The 18,470-nt window shown below is 37.6% G+C and overlaps 1 protein-coding gene across 4 annotated transcripts in view; it reads right to left on the reverse strand.

Moving 5' to 3' along the window:
• Positions 1-18,470, reverse strand: part of OPA1 (OPA1 mitochondrial dynamin like GTPase) — a 46,038-nt gene that overhangs the window by 7,930 nt on the left and 19,638 nt on the right. For all 4 annotated transcript variants that reach the window (XM_014312313.2, XM_031055353.1, XM_031055354.1 and 1 more), the window contains 10 exons: positions 18,345-18,409; positions 17,668-17,744; positions 17,283-17,448; positions 16,603-16,755; positions 15,900-16,008; positions 15,180-15,259; positions 13,894-14,034; positions 12,471-12,587; positions 11,109-11,202; positions 10,674-10,784 (listed from right to left, as the gene is read on the reverse strand). In XM_014312313.2, the coding sequence (XP_014167788.1) occupies positions 10,674-10,784; positions 11,109-11,202; positions 12,471-12,587; positions 13,894-14,034; positions 15,180-15,259; positions 15,900-16,008; positions 16,603-16,755; positions 17,283-17,448; positions 17,668-17,744; positions 18,345-18,409 (1,113 nt within the window). The remainder of the gene's footprint in view (positions 1-10,673; positions 10,785-11,108; positions 11,203-12,470; positions 12,588-13,893; positions 14,035-15,179; positions 15,260-15,899; positions 16,009-16,602; positions 16,756-17,282; positions 17,449-17,667; positions 17,745-18,344; positions 18,410-18,470) is intronic.

Genomic DNA, 18,470 nt, shown 5'->3' on the forward strand with positions numbered 1-18,470 from the left:
CCTATCACATATTTTGCCAGTTTCCTCTTGTTCACATACCATATTTTACTCTGGATAAGACTGAGAGGAAAGCTAAAGTTTTAAGGCGGAAGAAGGAAAAAAAGGCAAAACCACCCAGGCTGCCCTTAAAGAGACAGAACATAATTTGTCAGCTGCAAAGACAGATTTATAAGTAGAGGGCCCTCTCTGTTCCTTTAAGGCTGCAAAACAGATGGGAAGTGAATGGACAGTCAAAGGGTCAAGAAAACACATGGGAGGCGCTGCTTGTATGCTGTATCTATGTTCCCAGCAAAAGAAAGAGGTCAAGATTGTAACTGCATGGCTGGGTGCTGGAAAGGTCTTTTCTTTAAGCTGTTACAAAGACAAACGCTGTTCTTCATCCTGCTGTCAAACCGCTATAAATATTGTTTGTCAAGAGAGTTTCAGCAGCTAAAAGTTTTTTTTAAAAAAGGCTGAGCAGGAAGATGAATCATGTGAATGATTCTTAAACAATTAGCTCATTAGTGTAATAAAAGCACTGCAGAATCCTGAAAAGTTTAAATGGAATTTATAATAGTTCATATAGTAAATCTACAAATCATTAAGAATATACAGCCTTTAAAATGCAAGCTTGCAGAATGTAGCTGGCATGGTCATTAGTTACCAGTAGTTAGACTGAATGAAGATGCCAACTGATGCTACATGGTAGTACCTGTCCTTTAATGTTATGTTTTTTGTATGTGTTGCAATCTATCAGGACATTTGAATTTGCATCCAGTTTGATCCCCTTTTGCATGACCATAACAGGAGAAAACATCAAGGAGCCTGTTTCCTACAAAGATAAAGTTTTGTTTTCCCTGTTGTAGGCAAATCCACCTCTTAAATAGGAACAGATCACCTCCAAATTATATATTTAGCCTGATGTAAAAATATAATCAAATCAAGAAAAAAACCCAAGTCACAGCTGCCATCACTGAAGTTACTTTGTTGCAAGTATTACCATCATATGAATTGTTAATCCCTTCATAGCACACCTGAACAAAGCTGTCAGCTGCCTGTATGAAACAGTATTACGTTTATTTCACACTAAAGATAACCACGCAGCAGCAGAAGCAGCTTGTCTGAAAACACTTCAGCTATTTTTGCAAGCTACTGAGCACTGCAACAGTATTTTACCATTACTAACAATGATCTTCAGCCCCAGAAATGGGAACGGTGTATTGTGCTGTTGAAATAGTAGATTAATAATCAATGTCTTGATCTATAGCTGCTCCAGATTCACTGGCCAGAGCTCTCAGTTTAACAAAACAGTTCTGGCCACATGTTTGCCCCCTCTTTGGTGGAACAGAACAGAAGCTGGCTGAGCTTCTTGGAGCAATCCCTGGGGCTCCTCAGGCTGGTAAGCATGAAATCCTGTCTCTGACAGAGCATTTCAGAACTGAGCTATGGGGCTAAAGCAAAACTGACAATTATGTAGACTACTGACTTTATACAACACACATTTCCGTGAGCTGTTCGTGCTCATGGAAATCCTGCTTGTCTACAGGAGGAAACAAAATATTACCAAACTGTGATGTGAGGTCACAAACTATTTCTACACTGTCATTGAGGTTAGCCTAATGCACCAGTGATCATTATCCTGTATTAAGTTGCAAGTTTATGAGAGTCACAAGGTCTGCAATATCAAGGTAGGACTTGGGCATCTTTCAGTCCTCTGTCTCCATCTCAGATGTTTTAATTAAAACTGCTCTAATAACTCAGTCTTTCAACAGAACTTAGCTGTGTTGCTTACTGGACAGCTGGAAAGAGCACAGCAGCAGAATGACAAGGCAACCTTATAAAACAATCTCATACTTTGAATCAGACTTACAGATACAGGAAGACTGAATTTCCAAATCGAAACTGTTAAACTGGAATGAATCAGAACGTGGTGATGCTCATTTTTAGTGTGCAAACAGTGAAAAGCATAGAGGCAAATCAGAAATACTACCCAACAACTCATCCAGTCATGTAACAAAAGATAAACTTTTCCTTATGCAGAAAGCATATACACAGTGATGAAGATAAACTACTTATGTAAAGACTACTGTAACCTTAGGCTATAAAACTGTAAAGATTGTAACATAGAAAATAACTGATATATTTTTGGGTGTTTCTCCACCCAAAAGAAAGCATACTCAGTAATTAGTTAGATAATGAAGTAATATGCCATCAGGACTATTTAAGTTAAAATATCTCTAGAATATGGCAGAAAATGAAATGGTGATTAGATGAATTTTTAGAGCATAACAATGTTTAATAGTCAGAAATTTAAGTCACCTTATCCAAATGGTTCTATTATTTTTTTCTTTGCTATCATTCCTATGGGCAAAGTGGAATCTACTGCAATTGACAATGTGCAACATACACGACACTGACCTCTCCAGCTTTTGGAAATGGGAATGTTACATTCCACAGCTCCATACCACTTTTGAACAAAAGCATATACTGGTCCATTTACAAGCCTGTAATTTATACCAATAGTAAATCTCTCCATGATAAGTAAATCTCTCCATGATAAGTACTTAAATTTTGATTAATAAGTACCCTCACAAGGAACTAGTACTAAAGAGAAAATAGTGTCCAACTAGATGTTTTGATCCTTGCATAATTCAGAAAATTTTAAGAAAAAAATAAATTCAGCAGACAACACCACAATGACCCTCAAGTACAAGAGACATGGGTCTAGAGAAAGATTAATAGGTATTAAACATGTCATTATTCATGTAGCAGTTTATCACTATTTTTCAATGTCAGCTTTAAGTGATAGGCTTCTTTTAGTCAGTGACAAATGTGGTGAACTTTGTAAGGATCCGTTTTAGGACCTGGACATCAGTGCCTAACTCTTCATCAATAACTAAGAAATCACAGCAGACAGGCTTTGGTCATCTGGGATTCTTAAGTTAAGTAAACCATCACTCCATCACAGGATGTCTGCAAGTGATGTATGTTCTCCCTTGAGGATTACTTCCCTCTGTGAGAAGATGCAGCCTTCTAAAGCACTTTCTGCCATGACACAAAGCAGGAACTACCTTATCTGCACTTTGACACACAGACCATCCTACACATTCTTCTGGTTTTAATTCATTAGTTTCATGCTGCTGCCCCCAAACTCAAGAGAAAAAAAAAAAACAAACTTGAACATTTAACCAGTGTCTTTCACATCAAAGTACACTTGCTTGGGTCAATTTCTTAAATTATCTACAGGGAGTTAAAAACATGATAGTCATACAAAAATAATTAATTTGCATTCTAACAGGAAATCTGCAAGTCTACTATGAGATATTGCTTGGGTTCAAACTTCGAGGAAATCGAAGACACGACCATACAGACAGATTCGAAGCACACTGTCCCCCAAGTTCCTGCGTCATGGAGAACCAGGACCTCTACAGAGCTCCAAGGGAGCACAGGAATCATGCTGCCACCAGCACGCTGGTGACACCAGCACAAGCCTCAACTTGTTAAGAAACAGCCAGCCCACACTTTGTGACTGATTGAGATTTGGGCAGAAACCAATGTGCTCTAAATGACAAGCAGCCCCTGGTAAGACACAGGCCATGCCAACATCCTCAGGGAAGCTGCTGGCAGGGGACTGTGAACACAGCAGCTCCCTGCACATGCTTAACAGAAGCTGGAGATCTGCTTGGGGACTCCCAGAGGGAAATGGCTGCTGTCCATCTCTCTGGGTAGAAGGCCACACCATCTTCCTGGTGTAATGTTCTGCCAGCCCAGGATGAGATGAGCATTTCTCACTGCTATGACCAGGGGAAAGGAGAATGAGATCAAAGCGAGACTGCTGACACCTCTGGAATTGTCTTACAACTACAAAGTAACCACATTTTTACTGAAGTATCTTCTAAAACTCCAATATTTAGGCACTGTGCAAGAAATAAGAGCACAAAATAACCGTAATTAATCAGATTCTAATAAAGTTACTCCTCCATCTGCACTTCCCAAGACGCTTTCCTCTTTCCTATATCTGTCTTTGGGCAGCAAGGGTGACATTTGGATGACTGCCTTCAAATATCTTGAAAATTATACCTTTTTTCTGTATCTTGTAAACACTGAAAACCATACTACTGATTTAAGAACTACTAACCGCTGCCTTTTGAGCTGTTTTGTCTGCCTCTAGTTTCTACAGGAAAATTACCTATGATCTGCTTATTTGAGAGATCCTTCCCCCTACAGCTGAGCTTTGCCCCTATGAAACACTGTGACCTTTAAAAAAAGTTAAAGCTCATAATAGAAGAGCAAATGGAAGCAAAGGCTTTAGAAAGTCAAGTCAAAGCCTGATTTTAAGGAGCACATGTAATCAACAATGTCATGAAGGATGGAGGTCAAATCAAAACACGATTGGCAGTCATCTGAAGGAACTGAAATTTAATTAGGCTATAGTAATGACCACAGTATAGGATTACTTTCACACAACATTTGTGTTCTACAGCTAACAGCAATGAAAGAAAAAATGTAACCATGGAGAAAGTAATTATATGCAAAGTACTCTTCACAGACTTTATCCCCAACTTTGAATAAATGCATAACAAAAAAGGGGACTCACTTGGATTAAAACAGTTACACAGAACAGACACAACAGAACCCACTCAGCTTAGCCAAATCACAGGAACTCCAGGTCCTGAGTCAGCAACTTGCATATGGAAGTGCCAACCTTAGCTTTCTAACTCCATTAAAATGGCAAGTTTATTATATGACTATATGATATTAAATCAGTCATGCTCCAAGTTGGCAAATGGCTTACATTCAACAAGAGAAGAAGTAAATAAAAAATTTAATGCTGCGACTGCAAAGCAATGACTTTAGATATAAAACTTGAAAGTACTTCACTGTAACTCTGGTTTGCTTAGTTTTTATATGTTTTAGTCTTTACAAGAAAATAATTAAGTTCTGCAAACTATTACATTTCATAGCTTACAAACGTATGACAGAATTGAAACAAATGGCCCTAAGCTGTATTTTCTTCATGTGAGGGCTTACTCCTCAAATGTTTCAAAAAGCTTTTGTGCAGAACAAAGTCTCAGCTAGCCCACGACACCTGTACAGGTGTCAACATTACTGACAAATGAACTTGGAGGCTGATCCATTCACATTCATTCCTGGCAATTTCAGAATCAAGTTTCCACAGGCATTCCCACCTCCTGCCAATGACTCTCCCATGCATATGGTTTTACTTATAATTTGGTGAAGAACTGGGTTTTCTTTTCCAGCTTGTGAGGACACAGGATATTGGATGAATAGTATGCTGACCTAGGAAAGATGCTTTGTATGTACTATGATTTGTTTATCCTGTGGCTTTGCAACATTCACAGTTTTGCTGTCCAAAAGGACTAAAAGGAGAAGAAATAAATGAAGATAGGACATATGAATTTCGTTTGGGTCTATGAGATTTCAAGTCTAGTGAAGCGAATGGCAAAGCTCCTGCTGCCTGCCTGAAGCTTGGATTCACCTGAAGCTTTCAACATCTATGTGCACCACCTAGCAGGCTTTAGGTGCTACTGCAATAGAGATGGCACTTAGCTTTAGGATAAAACACTGGAAGATCCACTTCCTTTTTGAAATGACTAAAGGACTCAATTCCTAACAGTCTTTTCTTAATAAAGCTTACTAAACTAGTACTTTCCACGCAGTTGCTAACCAGAAATGTGCAGCTGAGAAAAAAAAAAAGTAAACTGTCCTTTACAATCATCATAAATTACAGGTCATACAAACAAACCAGAAAACCCGAGGGGGAGTGGTGAACAAGAGGGACAGGGACAGGCAAGTGCATCTTCCTACCGGCGGCGGGAGGGGAGCCCCGAGGGGGAGAGCCCCGGGACGGGAGCCCCGGGAGCCCCGGGAGGGGAGAGCCCCGGGAGGGGAGAGCCCCGGGAGGGGGGAGCCCCGTTAGGAAGCCCTGGGAGGGGGGAGCCCCTGGAGGAGCCCCGCGCTCCCTCCGCGGCCGCGCAGCGCCACCGCGCGCTCGGCACCGGCACCGCCGGAGGTCGCCCCAGCTGCTCCGGCCCCGCGGGGAAACACAGCACGGCCCGGCAGACAGACATCCTGCAATCAGCGAGCTACTTCTCCCAAGTGTTTTACTGGGAACTCAACATTTTCAACAATTCCCATGTTATCCACATGCTATCAGGTATTTCTGCTGAAATTACTAGTCTGTCATTTGTGTTAAAAATAAAACAGCAGAAAATACACTATTCATGTTGAAGTCTTTCACCTAGGTATTATGTTCCTATTGCCCAATTCTGAAGAACATAATTAATACAGTTCTAGGGAAGGTGTGACTTCAAATCGTTGTCTTTTATAAATAACCAACCAAATGCCATTTTAAAATACAGAGAACATTTAAAACCTTCAGTAACTTCAGAGGCAGCCTGCAGAAATATTCAATATCATTCACTTTGGAAAGTTAAACACAGTTACAGAAGAAAACAGCAGGAACTTGCAAATACTGCAAATGTTCACTGATAAAAGGTTATATATCAACTCATCCATTTTCAAAGGTACTCTAGAAATAAAGGGTGATTAATATAAAAAAAAAGAGCAAGTGGAAAGGATTTGTGTAGAGGTGCACACACTTGTGTGTAACAGCTGCAGGAATTTGAAGGGACTGACTTGCCACCATTAGATTTTCCCTCCAGCCCAAAGCAGTGCCTTAAAGCCTGCAATACCAACAGGGCAGTCTTGCCAAGAGGCTTTTCTGTGAAATTCTTCTTTTAAAATACTAATTTTTTACCATTGTACTTTCAGCTCTCCTTCTATCCCATTTTACTTCTTATGAAACAGAGCATATTTAAAATACTGATATAGCTAAGCAAATACTTAGCTGTGTGAAATATAAATTTCAAATCAAAGTATTTTGTCCGTCAGCAATGAGCACAATCAAGATGCAGGTGCCAACCAGAAAGTAAATGTGATTTCTCCTATTTCTGGTGAAGCTATCCAAGTCAGGACTGTTTTCCCCAAAAGGCAGACAACTTTGGTGAAGAACTTCAATAAAAATAATGCCCCAGAGTTATGAAGGAGGTGGTGAACAACTGCATTAAAACAGGTTCCTGTCAACTACTGAATAAGCCTACAGTACCCAGTTAGGCATGTAAGAGACAGATGGCAAATTACTTTTGTTTCTGAATCCTCATAATAAAAAACCAATAAACATATCTCAGCTGTACCTACAGTTTTAAAACATGACAAGAAAAGGACAATATCATGGCTGTTACTTTTCACACAAGAACTTGGGAGTTGTAGCAGATAGACCACTGCAGCATCAGCTCACTGTTCAGTAACTGGCAAAAGAGGAAACAGACTACAAGGAATTACTGTAAAGAGACCAGAATAAAACCCAGAAAGCATCATAACACAGGTGTATAAATCCATAACGTAGATACATTTCAAATATTTTGTGCAAGGTCTGCTCTTTCACCTCAAAAAGGGTTTAGTGGAACTAAGAAAGAGGAGAAGAGTGACAAGGCTGATCAAAACCAGGAAAAAATGTCCATGCAAAGAGCAGCTACACCATGAGAACTTTTCAAGTCAGAAAAAAGAACATCAAGTGCAGGTAGCATACACGTCTGTGAAGTCATGAATGGCAAAAAAATGAAAAGAAAAAGATTACCGAATGTTTTTCACAGTGCAAGAATTAAGGAGTACCAAATGAAACTGGCAGGTGGCTCAGAAACAAACAAAAGGAAGTACTTTTTCTCACAATGTGTAGTTGAACCCTGGAACTAATTGCCACAGGATGTTGCAGATGCCAAAGTTTACATGAGTTCAAAAAGCAATTAGAGAAATTCACAGGAGGAAAAAAAAAAACCTCCATGAATGCCTATTAATCACAAAGATATTACCTCAGGATTAGGAAATCTTGGAACCACAGACTGTGGGCTGCTGTGAGAGTACAACAGGCAAGAACTACTGTATGCTTATGCTGTTCCCACGCCTGCTCACTGCCAGGGTCAGGACTCTGGGATATATCAACCACAGGTGTATCTTTCAGTACAAGCATTCTCAGAGTGATTGCATTTTAGGACATTTTTGAATTCAATTTTCCCCAATTCAGCTGTTCATACTTTCCTCTGCCCCTTTTTGCACCTCATGATCCTTTCTTCCAAAGGACTCTAATTCTAGGATTTATTTTCATAAACTTAGTAACCATTCACTGGTACAAGTATCATGATGATATTTATGTTAAGGAGTATATTTATGTTACATGTAAAGCATATTTTTGAAGAAAAGCATCCTTCAGTATATTAAAAAATTAATAATTCATTCAAATATCTGTTTACACTCTTTAAAATACCTAGAATAAAACTTGAGATATTAACAGTGAGAAGCAGCAAGATTCAGGGCATAAATGTCTTATGAAGAATATTCTTATATAGGACTAAAGTACCATTCAAGGTTGTAGAACACAGACAACAAAACCTGCTCAAGTAAGTTTTGAGTCCTGTGTGAGCTCTCATCATGAGACTCGGTCACCCATGTGAGTAACAGCCATTAACCAGTATCCTGAATAAACAATAAAACACTTTTCAGTGCTTCAGCACTAAAAGACTGATAAAACAGCAGTGAGACAGTGCTCCCATATAACCAGTATCAAGAGAAGTCATCCCAACCTCAGGTATATAAATAATTTACATTTGCAAGTAGAGTTTCTAATCAGGAAGTGAATCCCAGCCCCATATTTACAAATTTAGACTGGAAATTAGAAGTCTATTTGTAACCACCAGAAGAATGACATCCTGGAACAAGTTTTCAGTGTCAATAGTGAGCCCCAACAAGCAACTGATTTGAAGACAGAGCTCAAGATATTCGAATCAGCTGGGTTATATAAACACAGCTGCATGGAATAGAGAGACTGGACTTCATGATTCAGGAGATTGCTGCCCTTCCTAATTAAAATACCAATATACATTATGAAAGTGTGTCACAAGAGTCAGGATTTTTTCCTTTAGGAGACTCCTGAACTTTACTAAGTGCTACTAGAATGAAATTACAGCCATCTGAGAGTTCAATGCTCTATGCTATCAAAATCTATCTCAGAGGTATAAAAAAATCGTCTGCACCTTAGAAAAGCATTCTGTTCACCAAGGGAAATGCAAAGAACCCCCCTTTTCCAGTCCTATTCCCATAAAAATCACTTAGTAATAAAAGCACATAGAAGGAACACAGCTGATCTGAGTACAGAGCTAAGCAGTGGTAGTTTTAAAATCCTCCCACAGGTACAATAAAGCAGAACATGTCATCATACATTGTTTTGCACCGAGTAACAATTACTTCTTTAGAATAATGTGTGGGGGATCTGTGACCTCCTGAATTTAAAGAAATACAGTGCAGTGACATGTTTTTGCTACACAGTAATTTATGAAATGCAAACTACACACTTCAAGCATTTATACCAGTGCACTGACACCTCAGGTTATGAACACACACAGGCTGCTCCTACAGGTCTAGTCTTAGTTTACAAAATAATGACCTCAGCTGCCACTGCTTTGAAATGGGAGCCTATTACTGAGGCTGGGGAAAAGCAAAGTTGACAATACAAAAATTCTAAGTCAATTTCAGTGCAAAATAAAGACACGTTAATTTAAACATCATGGGCATGTTAGGGTTTTTTAATTTTGTTTTAAAACACTGAATACTTGAGGATAAATCAAAACCACCATGGTTCCCTCTATACCAGTGTTTGTGCAGGAAAAAAGCCCAAAAATCAGCATTTTGAGTTTATTTTAAGCAAAACATTTACTTTAAATTACATTTTAGATGTAAAATATGAAAAATATAATTCATACTTAGGTAACTAACAGCTATTGCAGGCTTCTCTGTCCTACTGAACCCCGGATATAAGAACTTTCCTAATTACTTTTCTAATTGAAAGAAAAAACACTGATCACAATATTCATTTATTCTGAATTAAATATCCCAAGTCATATTTTAAGACAAAAATTAGTTTCTACATCAAACACAAAATAGAGATCTAAGAATGGTCACCTGTGACGTGACAATGCAGGTATTTATGTAACTAGAGGAACTTAATTTATCACTAGTTTTTTTTCCTTTTCTCTTTTGCACAGCACTGTTTTTTCCCCTCTCAGACCAGGTGCACAGCTGGGGTTTAAGTGGAAGTCTCACAGAATGGCAGAATGCTGCCAAAAAAACAATGGTATGTGTGCAAGACAAGGTCCATCAGCTAAAAGTCAGTCTAAACCCTACTGGGTGTGCAGGCAGACAACAGGACACAACCTCAACCTGGACTGTTACCTTAAAAACCTTCAGTGTTTAAAATCTTAGTATATTAATCATAAAACCCTAATGGTTTTTGATCACTTTTTGAGTTACCCAGAGCATTAAACTACTGTAATCCCTCTGGAAGGGGAATCTCCCTTTAAATATTATTCTGTTTTAACTACATTTTTTCAATATATTTACATTAGTGAAGTTACATCTAGTGTAAATTATATTATCACACTATACTATCTATGTTCACCTTAGAATCAGTGAGATCTGACCATATTTAAGAAAAAATCTGTATGATATTAAATAAGTGCCAGCACACGAACAACCCCCATCACACTGAATATTCTCAAGGGCAGTGGTAGAATTTGCTTCATTTCAAGCTCATTCCAAAACACTGTAGAATGGGTACTTACTGAGATCTTCTGCAAGCTGGACTCTCTTGCCAGTTAGGAGCATCACCTTCTTTTCATTGTCTTCAGCAAAATCTTCAAGCACTTCCTTTACATTCTTCTCCAAGCGCCTTACTGTAAAAAAAAAAAAAAACAAACAACAAAGCAACCAAAAAAAGTGAGTGGCAACACTTTTGCAACTCCAATGACCTAAGGACAGAATTTTGGAAAGGTCTGTTGGAGACACAATATATATTACCATATTTCTTAACCTGATAGGAGAAAAAGCAAACTTCTGAACACAGAAGCCCCCTCTTTGGGCCATTAAGAATGGAATTTCTTTGAGAAAGATTTTTAAATTTCAAAGGGTATTTCCCCTCTAAGCAAAATTATGATGGGATGACTTTTTTAGAAGGAGATAATTTTTTGTTTCAAGCCCTTCCAGTGACTGAGCCTTACCTTCAGTGTTGGTGAGCTGCTGCCTCAGGGTATTTGCTGTAATGGCCAGCATTCGCTGTATCCGCCAGAAGAGGACGATGTCATTACATTCGAGCTGGAACGACAGAACTTGTGGGGTCAGACCCCTGGTGTCCAGTGAACATCCCACACACACAAGAATCTCTTGACCCTTTTAGCAGCAACTGTAACCTCATGTATATATATCCAGACCTTGCACAAAAATCCCACAGAATTACTGGTGTAGGTAACAAGGAAACACATCACAAATACTTCACAAGAACCACATCAGCCTTATTTAATGCACTGTATCACCTTCACATCTGCTATTTTCAACAGAAAGAGCTGTATCATGGGAAACCATGGAAAAACAATTTGCACACACTTTATGCAGGCTGGGGAGCGTAACCTAATGCTCACTGGAACACCACTGCTGGTAGCAAATACACTGAGAGACAACAGCTGAGCTCCAGGCTGTGCCTTCCTGCATGACAAATGCTTCTGAAGACAGGGCTGGGCCAAGGGCTGCATTTGTTAACAACAGAAAAGACAGTTTCTACACCTGCAAGGATGGCAGAAGGGAGCATTAAGTTCACATTAGGGCACCTTAAAAAAGACAGGAACATGATTAAGAATTTAAGTGTCATAAAGAGGCAGCTCTCCATATTGTGATCTCCTTCTCTCTTACCTCTTACAGGCAAAGGTATTTCTAAAGTAACAAATATTTCTGGCTTCATGGCTTATTAAGAGAAAAAGTGAGGAGCTCTACCTTTCCAGCAATTTCTCTTTGATTTAAAATATAATGGTAAGAAAATAGTATTCTTTGAGTGATTTGATCCACACTGTCATTTCTTGCACAAGCTTGGGTTCACAAAACTAGAAAAGTTATTTATAAAGGCCTGTTTGGAAACTTCATAGCTGTTCATTTTTTTTCCCCATTGATCACACATAGTTCCAAAAGCATTAACTATAAACATTTACTGACCATAGTATTCCTATAAATCCATAGGGATGTTTTCTAATTTTTTTTGTATAAGTGAAGCAAATAACTATCAACGGGAAAGCAGGAGAAATGGCTATCAAAAGCATATCAACAGCTGTACACTACTGGTTTTAACGGTGCCTTTTCAATACACATCCATTAGAAACAGATGTTTAGGTCATGGCTGATACCTAGTGGTCATTTTACATAATTACCACCAGGATGGCATTTTATCCATTACAAGCCTCATGTAAAACGTATCTGAGATCACCAGCTATCTGGTCAGGCTACTTTGAAGTACTTTTAGATTCTTTTTTCAACTGAAATAGAAATATTAAGGCAAAACACCAGAGTAGATGAAGAACATCTGTTCTTTAATTTACCTCTGAGTCCACAAAATGCCTCTGATAATAATAGAAGCCTCTTCGACATAGATTGCAGTGGTTCAAAGCAGACTTCAGGAAGTATCTTCTATAAATTTGGTGCCATGTGTCTTTAATCTAGGAAAAGAGTATTTAAATTTGACTAAATAAATAAATACATACACTCACTATCGTGCTTAGATTAATGACTGCATTTAATTTTAAAATGTAACTCCAAATTCCACTGTTCCTATCATGTAACATGTATCTAAATATTTCTCAGCAATTTGTCTGCAACTGGGATATGATTAATGTGTTAGTTACACTTGGCAAACACTACAGATGACTTGTCAGTTTAAAAACCTACTCTTCCATGAACATAACTGAATGCTTAAAAATACAGTTTGTGGCCAAAACACGTTTAAGTGATATACTAGAAAACATTCTTGACATTAACACTGAGAATACATTTCTGAGTTGTACCCATTAATTTACCAATTAAACCAGATTAAAGCTTAGAGAAATATTTAATGGGTCTTACGTAAACAAACATTTATAACTTTTCTTTATTAGGTTTATTATGTTTCAATTCTTCAAAATTAAACATGTGTATCAAGATGCCTCTCTGGAAAACCCATAAAACATAATTAAGAAAATCAGTTGCTTAGCTAGATAAACCTCAGTTTGCACTCAGCCTCCTCATGTAGAAGATGTGGATCACTACTACGACCTTTATAAAAAATGCTAAGTGCTGTATACGAAAGGAGCAGCAGATATTACAACAACTCTTCTTCCTAGAAGAAGTGCATGTATTAATGGTGCAAAGGTAGCCAAAGTTATTGCAGAAAATAAATCACCACTATAGGAAATCCACATCTATTACTTATTAATGTCTGAATTCTCATTTATTTAAAATCTCCCATTTAATTAGATAAGAGGTCTAATTACCCTTAGGGGCCTTTCACTGCAATGAGATATGTAATTTTCCAGAACATTTCAGATGTACAATACAATCCCTTGGGACATTCTAAAAAAATCCTGCCTTTTTCTAAGTATTAAAAAAAAATTCTTCATGGTACCAGTGAACTGCAAACTTCACATACAACCACACTGAAAGCTTTAGGGTACACAGTATGTTTTTACTGTAACTTGCTCACAAAGGCCTTGATTACATTAGAACAATAATTTCTAACAAGCTTTGTTACAATGTAGGCAAGAAAGTCTGCTCAGCAGATTCTGATTCCAGTCTAAAGGGACAGATTCCAAAGTGCTGCTCAGCCAACAGAAGTGTGTGAATTGCGTGCAAGCAGTCACTTAGTGATTTGTCTGGAAACATCTGCATTACAAACTCAGTATTCAGATGAAATCTTTTCTTTGGCATCTAGAAAACATTCAGATGTTCACAGGGGGCTTCCATGTGTCTTGTTACAATTCTGCATCTCACCAGACATGGATCCACTGCTACTCCTCTTGCTTCCAGATTCTTTCTGACAGTCGTTACTTCATCATTTGCCAGATAAGCTGGATGATCTTCATTGCACTTGATTAATTTCTCAAGTTCATTTTTTGTTTCATTACGAATATTCTAGGATAGGAATAATTAGTTGGAATTTATTATTAGCAACACAGAAATCATCAGCACCTCCTCAATAAACACTCTATTTGCTTAATAAGCCAGGGCAGAAAAAACCTCTGACACTATTAACTATTACTTTTAAGTTACTTCAAAGGAATTTGTGAAAAGACACATCAAATACAGCATTTTTAATGGATAATTCACTGTCAATTTAATTTTTCCCCTTTTCAATATACACAGAAATGCAGAACAAGAATAGAAAGGTGGGAAAAAATCATTGGTGTTAGACCCCTTTCCCCTAGATGAATATCTGCTAGCAGTGCTATCAGGTTTCACATTCATATATCACTTGTGACACTGATTAAAATTGTAATTTTTGACTATTAGCTAGCAGGAACTCTCCATGGGTTCATCCCTTTAAGCTGCTGCTCATAAAAACCAACTAATATAGGCTGAAGTCACTACCATGCTCCAATAGCTGGCTGCATATAGTTGACTGTAAAATTCCTTTCTCCAAAACAATTACTTCCTACTCTATCCTTTTAAATTCTGCTTACTTCTTTAAAGTATGAATCAGTTTGAGAAACATCTAGGAAAAGTAATATAAAAAGCCTATCATCTCTGGGCATTGAACAAAAGGTGCAATTAAAATTCAAAGGAAATTTCCAAAAGCTATGAGCAAATTAGAGGAGATCTTATGAATAATAAGGCCAGTCAGAAGATACAACTGTGATTACAATGCAAATGATAATGCTATCACATACTAATTAAATCCAAATAGAGCATGACAGGAAACTGTGTCTGACTTCTGTTTAGAAGGCAGGCATGAAAAGTATAGAAGAGAATAGCCCAGTTTCCACCTGCTAACATTGATTTCTTTCTACTGCAAGAACTTCAATACATAGGTCAATGGCATGATAGCAAAGATGTAATTCAGCTGAAAAATGGAAAACAGTTTACAAGTCACTCTGTAGACAGAGCACGGAAATATATACTAAATTCTCCATGCTATTTAAAACAATGACAAGTGAGGTTTTTTTGTAGCATCGAAATAGTGTGAAGAGAATTGGCAGTTTTGAAAATTTATTGAGTAATAATCAAAGTTTTCTAAAGGTAGTGAACTGTAAATTCTTTATAATTTTTTTTCCTATTACCTGTTCTTTGGTGCGGCCTACCCAGTGCAACCATCTTTTTTTCCAGTCTGGACCCACCATATCTTCAATAACAGATTCAGCTGAAAAAGGAGGTCTGATATTAACTATCAAAGAAAATATATGCAACCAGCCAAATTTAAACTTTCAAAATTAAGTACGTGAACAAGAATGAACATTTAATGTTGAAGAACATAAAATACACCACACTGAGTTAAGTCATGTGTATTTTGCTTCAAGCAATGGTTGATGTATTTTACTAAAATTTAAAAATTACTTCCAACCAGTAGATACTTCAAGAAGTATATAAAAAACACAACAACCCTCTACTGAGATCACCCTCCCAGTTCCAAATCATGCACTAAAAACCCTCAAATCTTATCTTGGCTGCAACTTGCATCAAAACGGATTATGTTAAAAACTATAAACAGACCAACTATTTTCTCTGAATTTATCCTGTCCTCTTACATGTGCATTTAGACCATTTTTTGACTCTATAGATCTCTACTGCTTCTTATTCAGTTGCCTCATTTTAAGAGCAAGAGCACGAGAGCTTTTGAGGCTGCATTTTGCTAAATATTTCTATCAGTATCAGTACCACTGCAAGCAGTCACCACTGTGTCAGTTGGGCTGATATGAAGGCTGCCCTTCAGTGAAGTGAGCTAGCTCAAGATTGGCTCAGATTAAAAGGGGAAGAAGAGTGGAATACACAACACCACTCACTGTCTTTGAGCCGACTCTGGAGCGTCTCTTCCATGAAATGAATGGCTGCATCCCACTGCTGCTTGTCAGATATTGACCGATCTTCTAAAGCATTGTGCTGGATCACCCGCTGCAATGCACAATGTCACTTTAGCACACAGCAAATCATTCATTCAGGATTTAGTTAATAACCCATTTCTAGTATTCTTTTCATTTTTTAATGGTTAATAAAACAGATTCTATTGGGCATGCAGAAGAGATTCAACAGGCACGTTTCAAAGTACTGCCGAAATTATTTTCGTGTGCCTCTGATTCTTTTCTACAGCCTGCATAAATAATGGAAAAAATAAAGAAAAAGATATTAAATCCCTCTTGATTACAGAATCTATAAAGATGGAAATGAAATGATGTTATTTTATAGGGGTACACTGAACAGAACAAATAAGCTGATGCTAAACAACTCTCACCAGGCTGCCCTTGTGCAGCCAGTGGGTTATGTAGGACATTCATGAACCAACCAGAACAGTTCTATTAGATACTATTTAGGGCAGTAACTAATAAAAGACAATAATGAAATTAGAAACACTGAATTAAAACATTAAATAGAAAAGGTGAGATGGACACAACAATAATAATTTTATAATTACAGCAAAAGAATGCAAAAATACTGATTATTCAACTCTAATAAAAACATTTCAAGGCAAAAAAGCCCACTACATTATACCAGGCTATCCTCCGCTCTCTCATTCCATTTATGCCGCTTAATAGTTTCTTCTTTGACAGCCTGCTTCAGTTTATCAAAGATATCATCGTGCTCTTTTCCTTTTTTTTCTGTCATGAAACGGGAAAATTCTTCTTGCAAAGTCTCCCATGCCACCTGGAAAGTTAGCAAACAATTTCTCCTGAAATGGACCATTACACCATACACCACCTGACAAAGGCACATTTATTACAATTCTTTCAAGTATGAAAATCTGGAGACTTTCCAAAAAAACCCACACAAACATAAATCATTGACTTTTCTTTTGCTGCCTTATTCACTGCTAATAAAAGCAACATTAAGCTTTGCTTCACTGTATTGTAGCAAGCAGAATTCTGTTAAACTTGCATAAATCTATTAAATGTGAATACACCTACCTAAGGGGTTTGTTAACCTTGCAAAAATAGGTTCAGGTTTTTTTCTTTAATAGACAAAATTCACCAGAAGAGCAAAATACAATGTTTTTGCTCTGAATGGTTTTGGGACAGCAAGATCTTGCCAGGCATTTCTGACAGATAAGCTAGTTAAAAGAACTGCAGTTCAGCCATTCAAACATCATCTTACTTCTCTGGAGTTATGCTTTCATTTTACATTTTAATTAAGTTTTAATTTTATTTTTTTTATTTAAATAACTAAATTCTCACCTCTACTGCTTTATTAGGCAGTTGCTTGTCAGTCCACTGCTTCAGTTTGATGTCCACAGTGGTGTTAAATGTCCCTGAGTTTGCAGTCTGTGCTGCTGGCAGGTATATGTTCTCAATCACATGAGTAGATACCCTTTCCCATAAAGTTTTCTCAAGCATCTCCTCCCTAAAATGAGAATTATTGATAGTTTCCAGTACACAAGTGACTAATAGGTGTGCATTCAATTTGCTAGGAACACAGCAAACAAGATTGCAGATCACAGGAACACGATACATTGTCCAAGAAAAACAGCTTCTTACTTATTATTAATAATGCTTTTTTCTAGAACTCTATTTTAAAGGCAAACTTCTCCCAGTAAATAATGGGAAAAAAAAATTACTGTACCAGTGCTTTGGGGTGACCTGAGTCAAACTTATGACTTCATCAAGAATCTCATTCTTTGCTTTCTCAAACAGTTCATTCTGTGCAAAAGGAAATAGTAAGATTAAGTGTAGTTTGATCATGTCTCCACACAAAAGGTAAAAAAATTCAAAACCTTTTCCTTAAGGCCTTTAAGTACTGAATGATGCCTCCTGGTCATGTTCTGAACAATGTGTGTCCATATCATCAGCTACCCTGGTTTGCCATACATTTGCCCCCCCATCTCTTGCATGCCTTTGTCCAGGCATGGCATTTCAATATTCACAATCTCTAGAAAAGAATTACAAAATGAGATCCCAATTGTTTTGTTACTCTGTCTGATAGACCAGGGAATGTAACTGCTCTTTTCCAGTTCTGTCATGATCACAAAGAAACACTGACCTAACCCTGGGGGCAAGTTAAGTCAGGTAACTGTATACTAGAAGAGTGAAGGACTTAAGTGCTGAAGCATCACAATTCTGAAGAACAGTATTTCCTTCCCCTACAATAATTTACCCTATTTACCCTGTCCTAACATTTTGAAATGTCAGTTCTTTATGTTAACTTTAAGAAATCTTTACAAATGAAATTAAAAGGCATAAATTTAGATTCACAGTCTTCAACCCTTTGTAGCATACAGTAATAGCAGCAGTGTAATTTACCCTGTCAAGCTCTCGCAGCCTGGGGTAATTGTTCTTCCATTCCGTCTCCAGATTGAAACGTGTGGCTGCAAAAATCAGAAACAGGGCCTTATTCTTTTAATTGTCCATGAGCACTTCATGACTACC

Source organism: Geospiza fortis, unplaced genomic scaffold (genome assembly GCF_000277835.1).
Source record: "Geospiza fortis unplaced genomic scaffold, GeoFor_1.0 scaffold172, whole genome shotgun sequence".
Classification (NCBI taxonomy): domain Eukaryota; kingdom Metazoa; phylum Chordata; class Aves; order Passeriformes; family Thraupidae; genus Geospiza; species Geospiza fortis.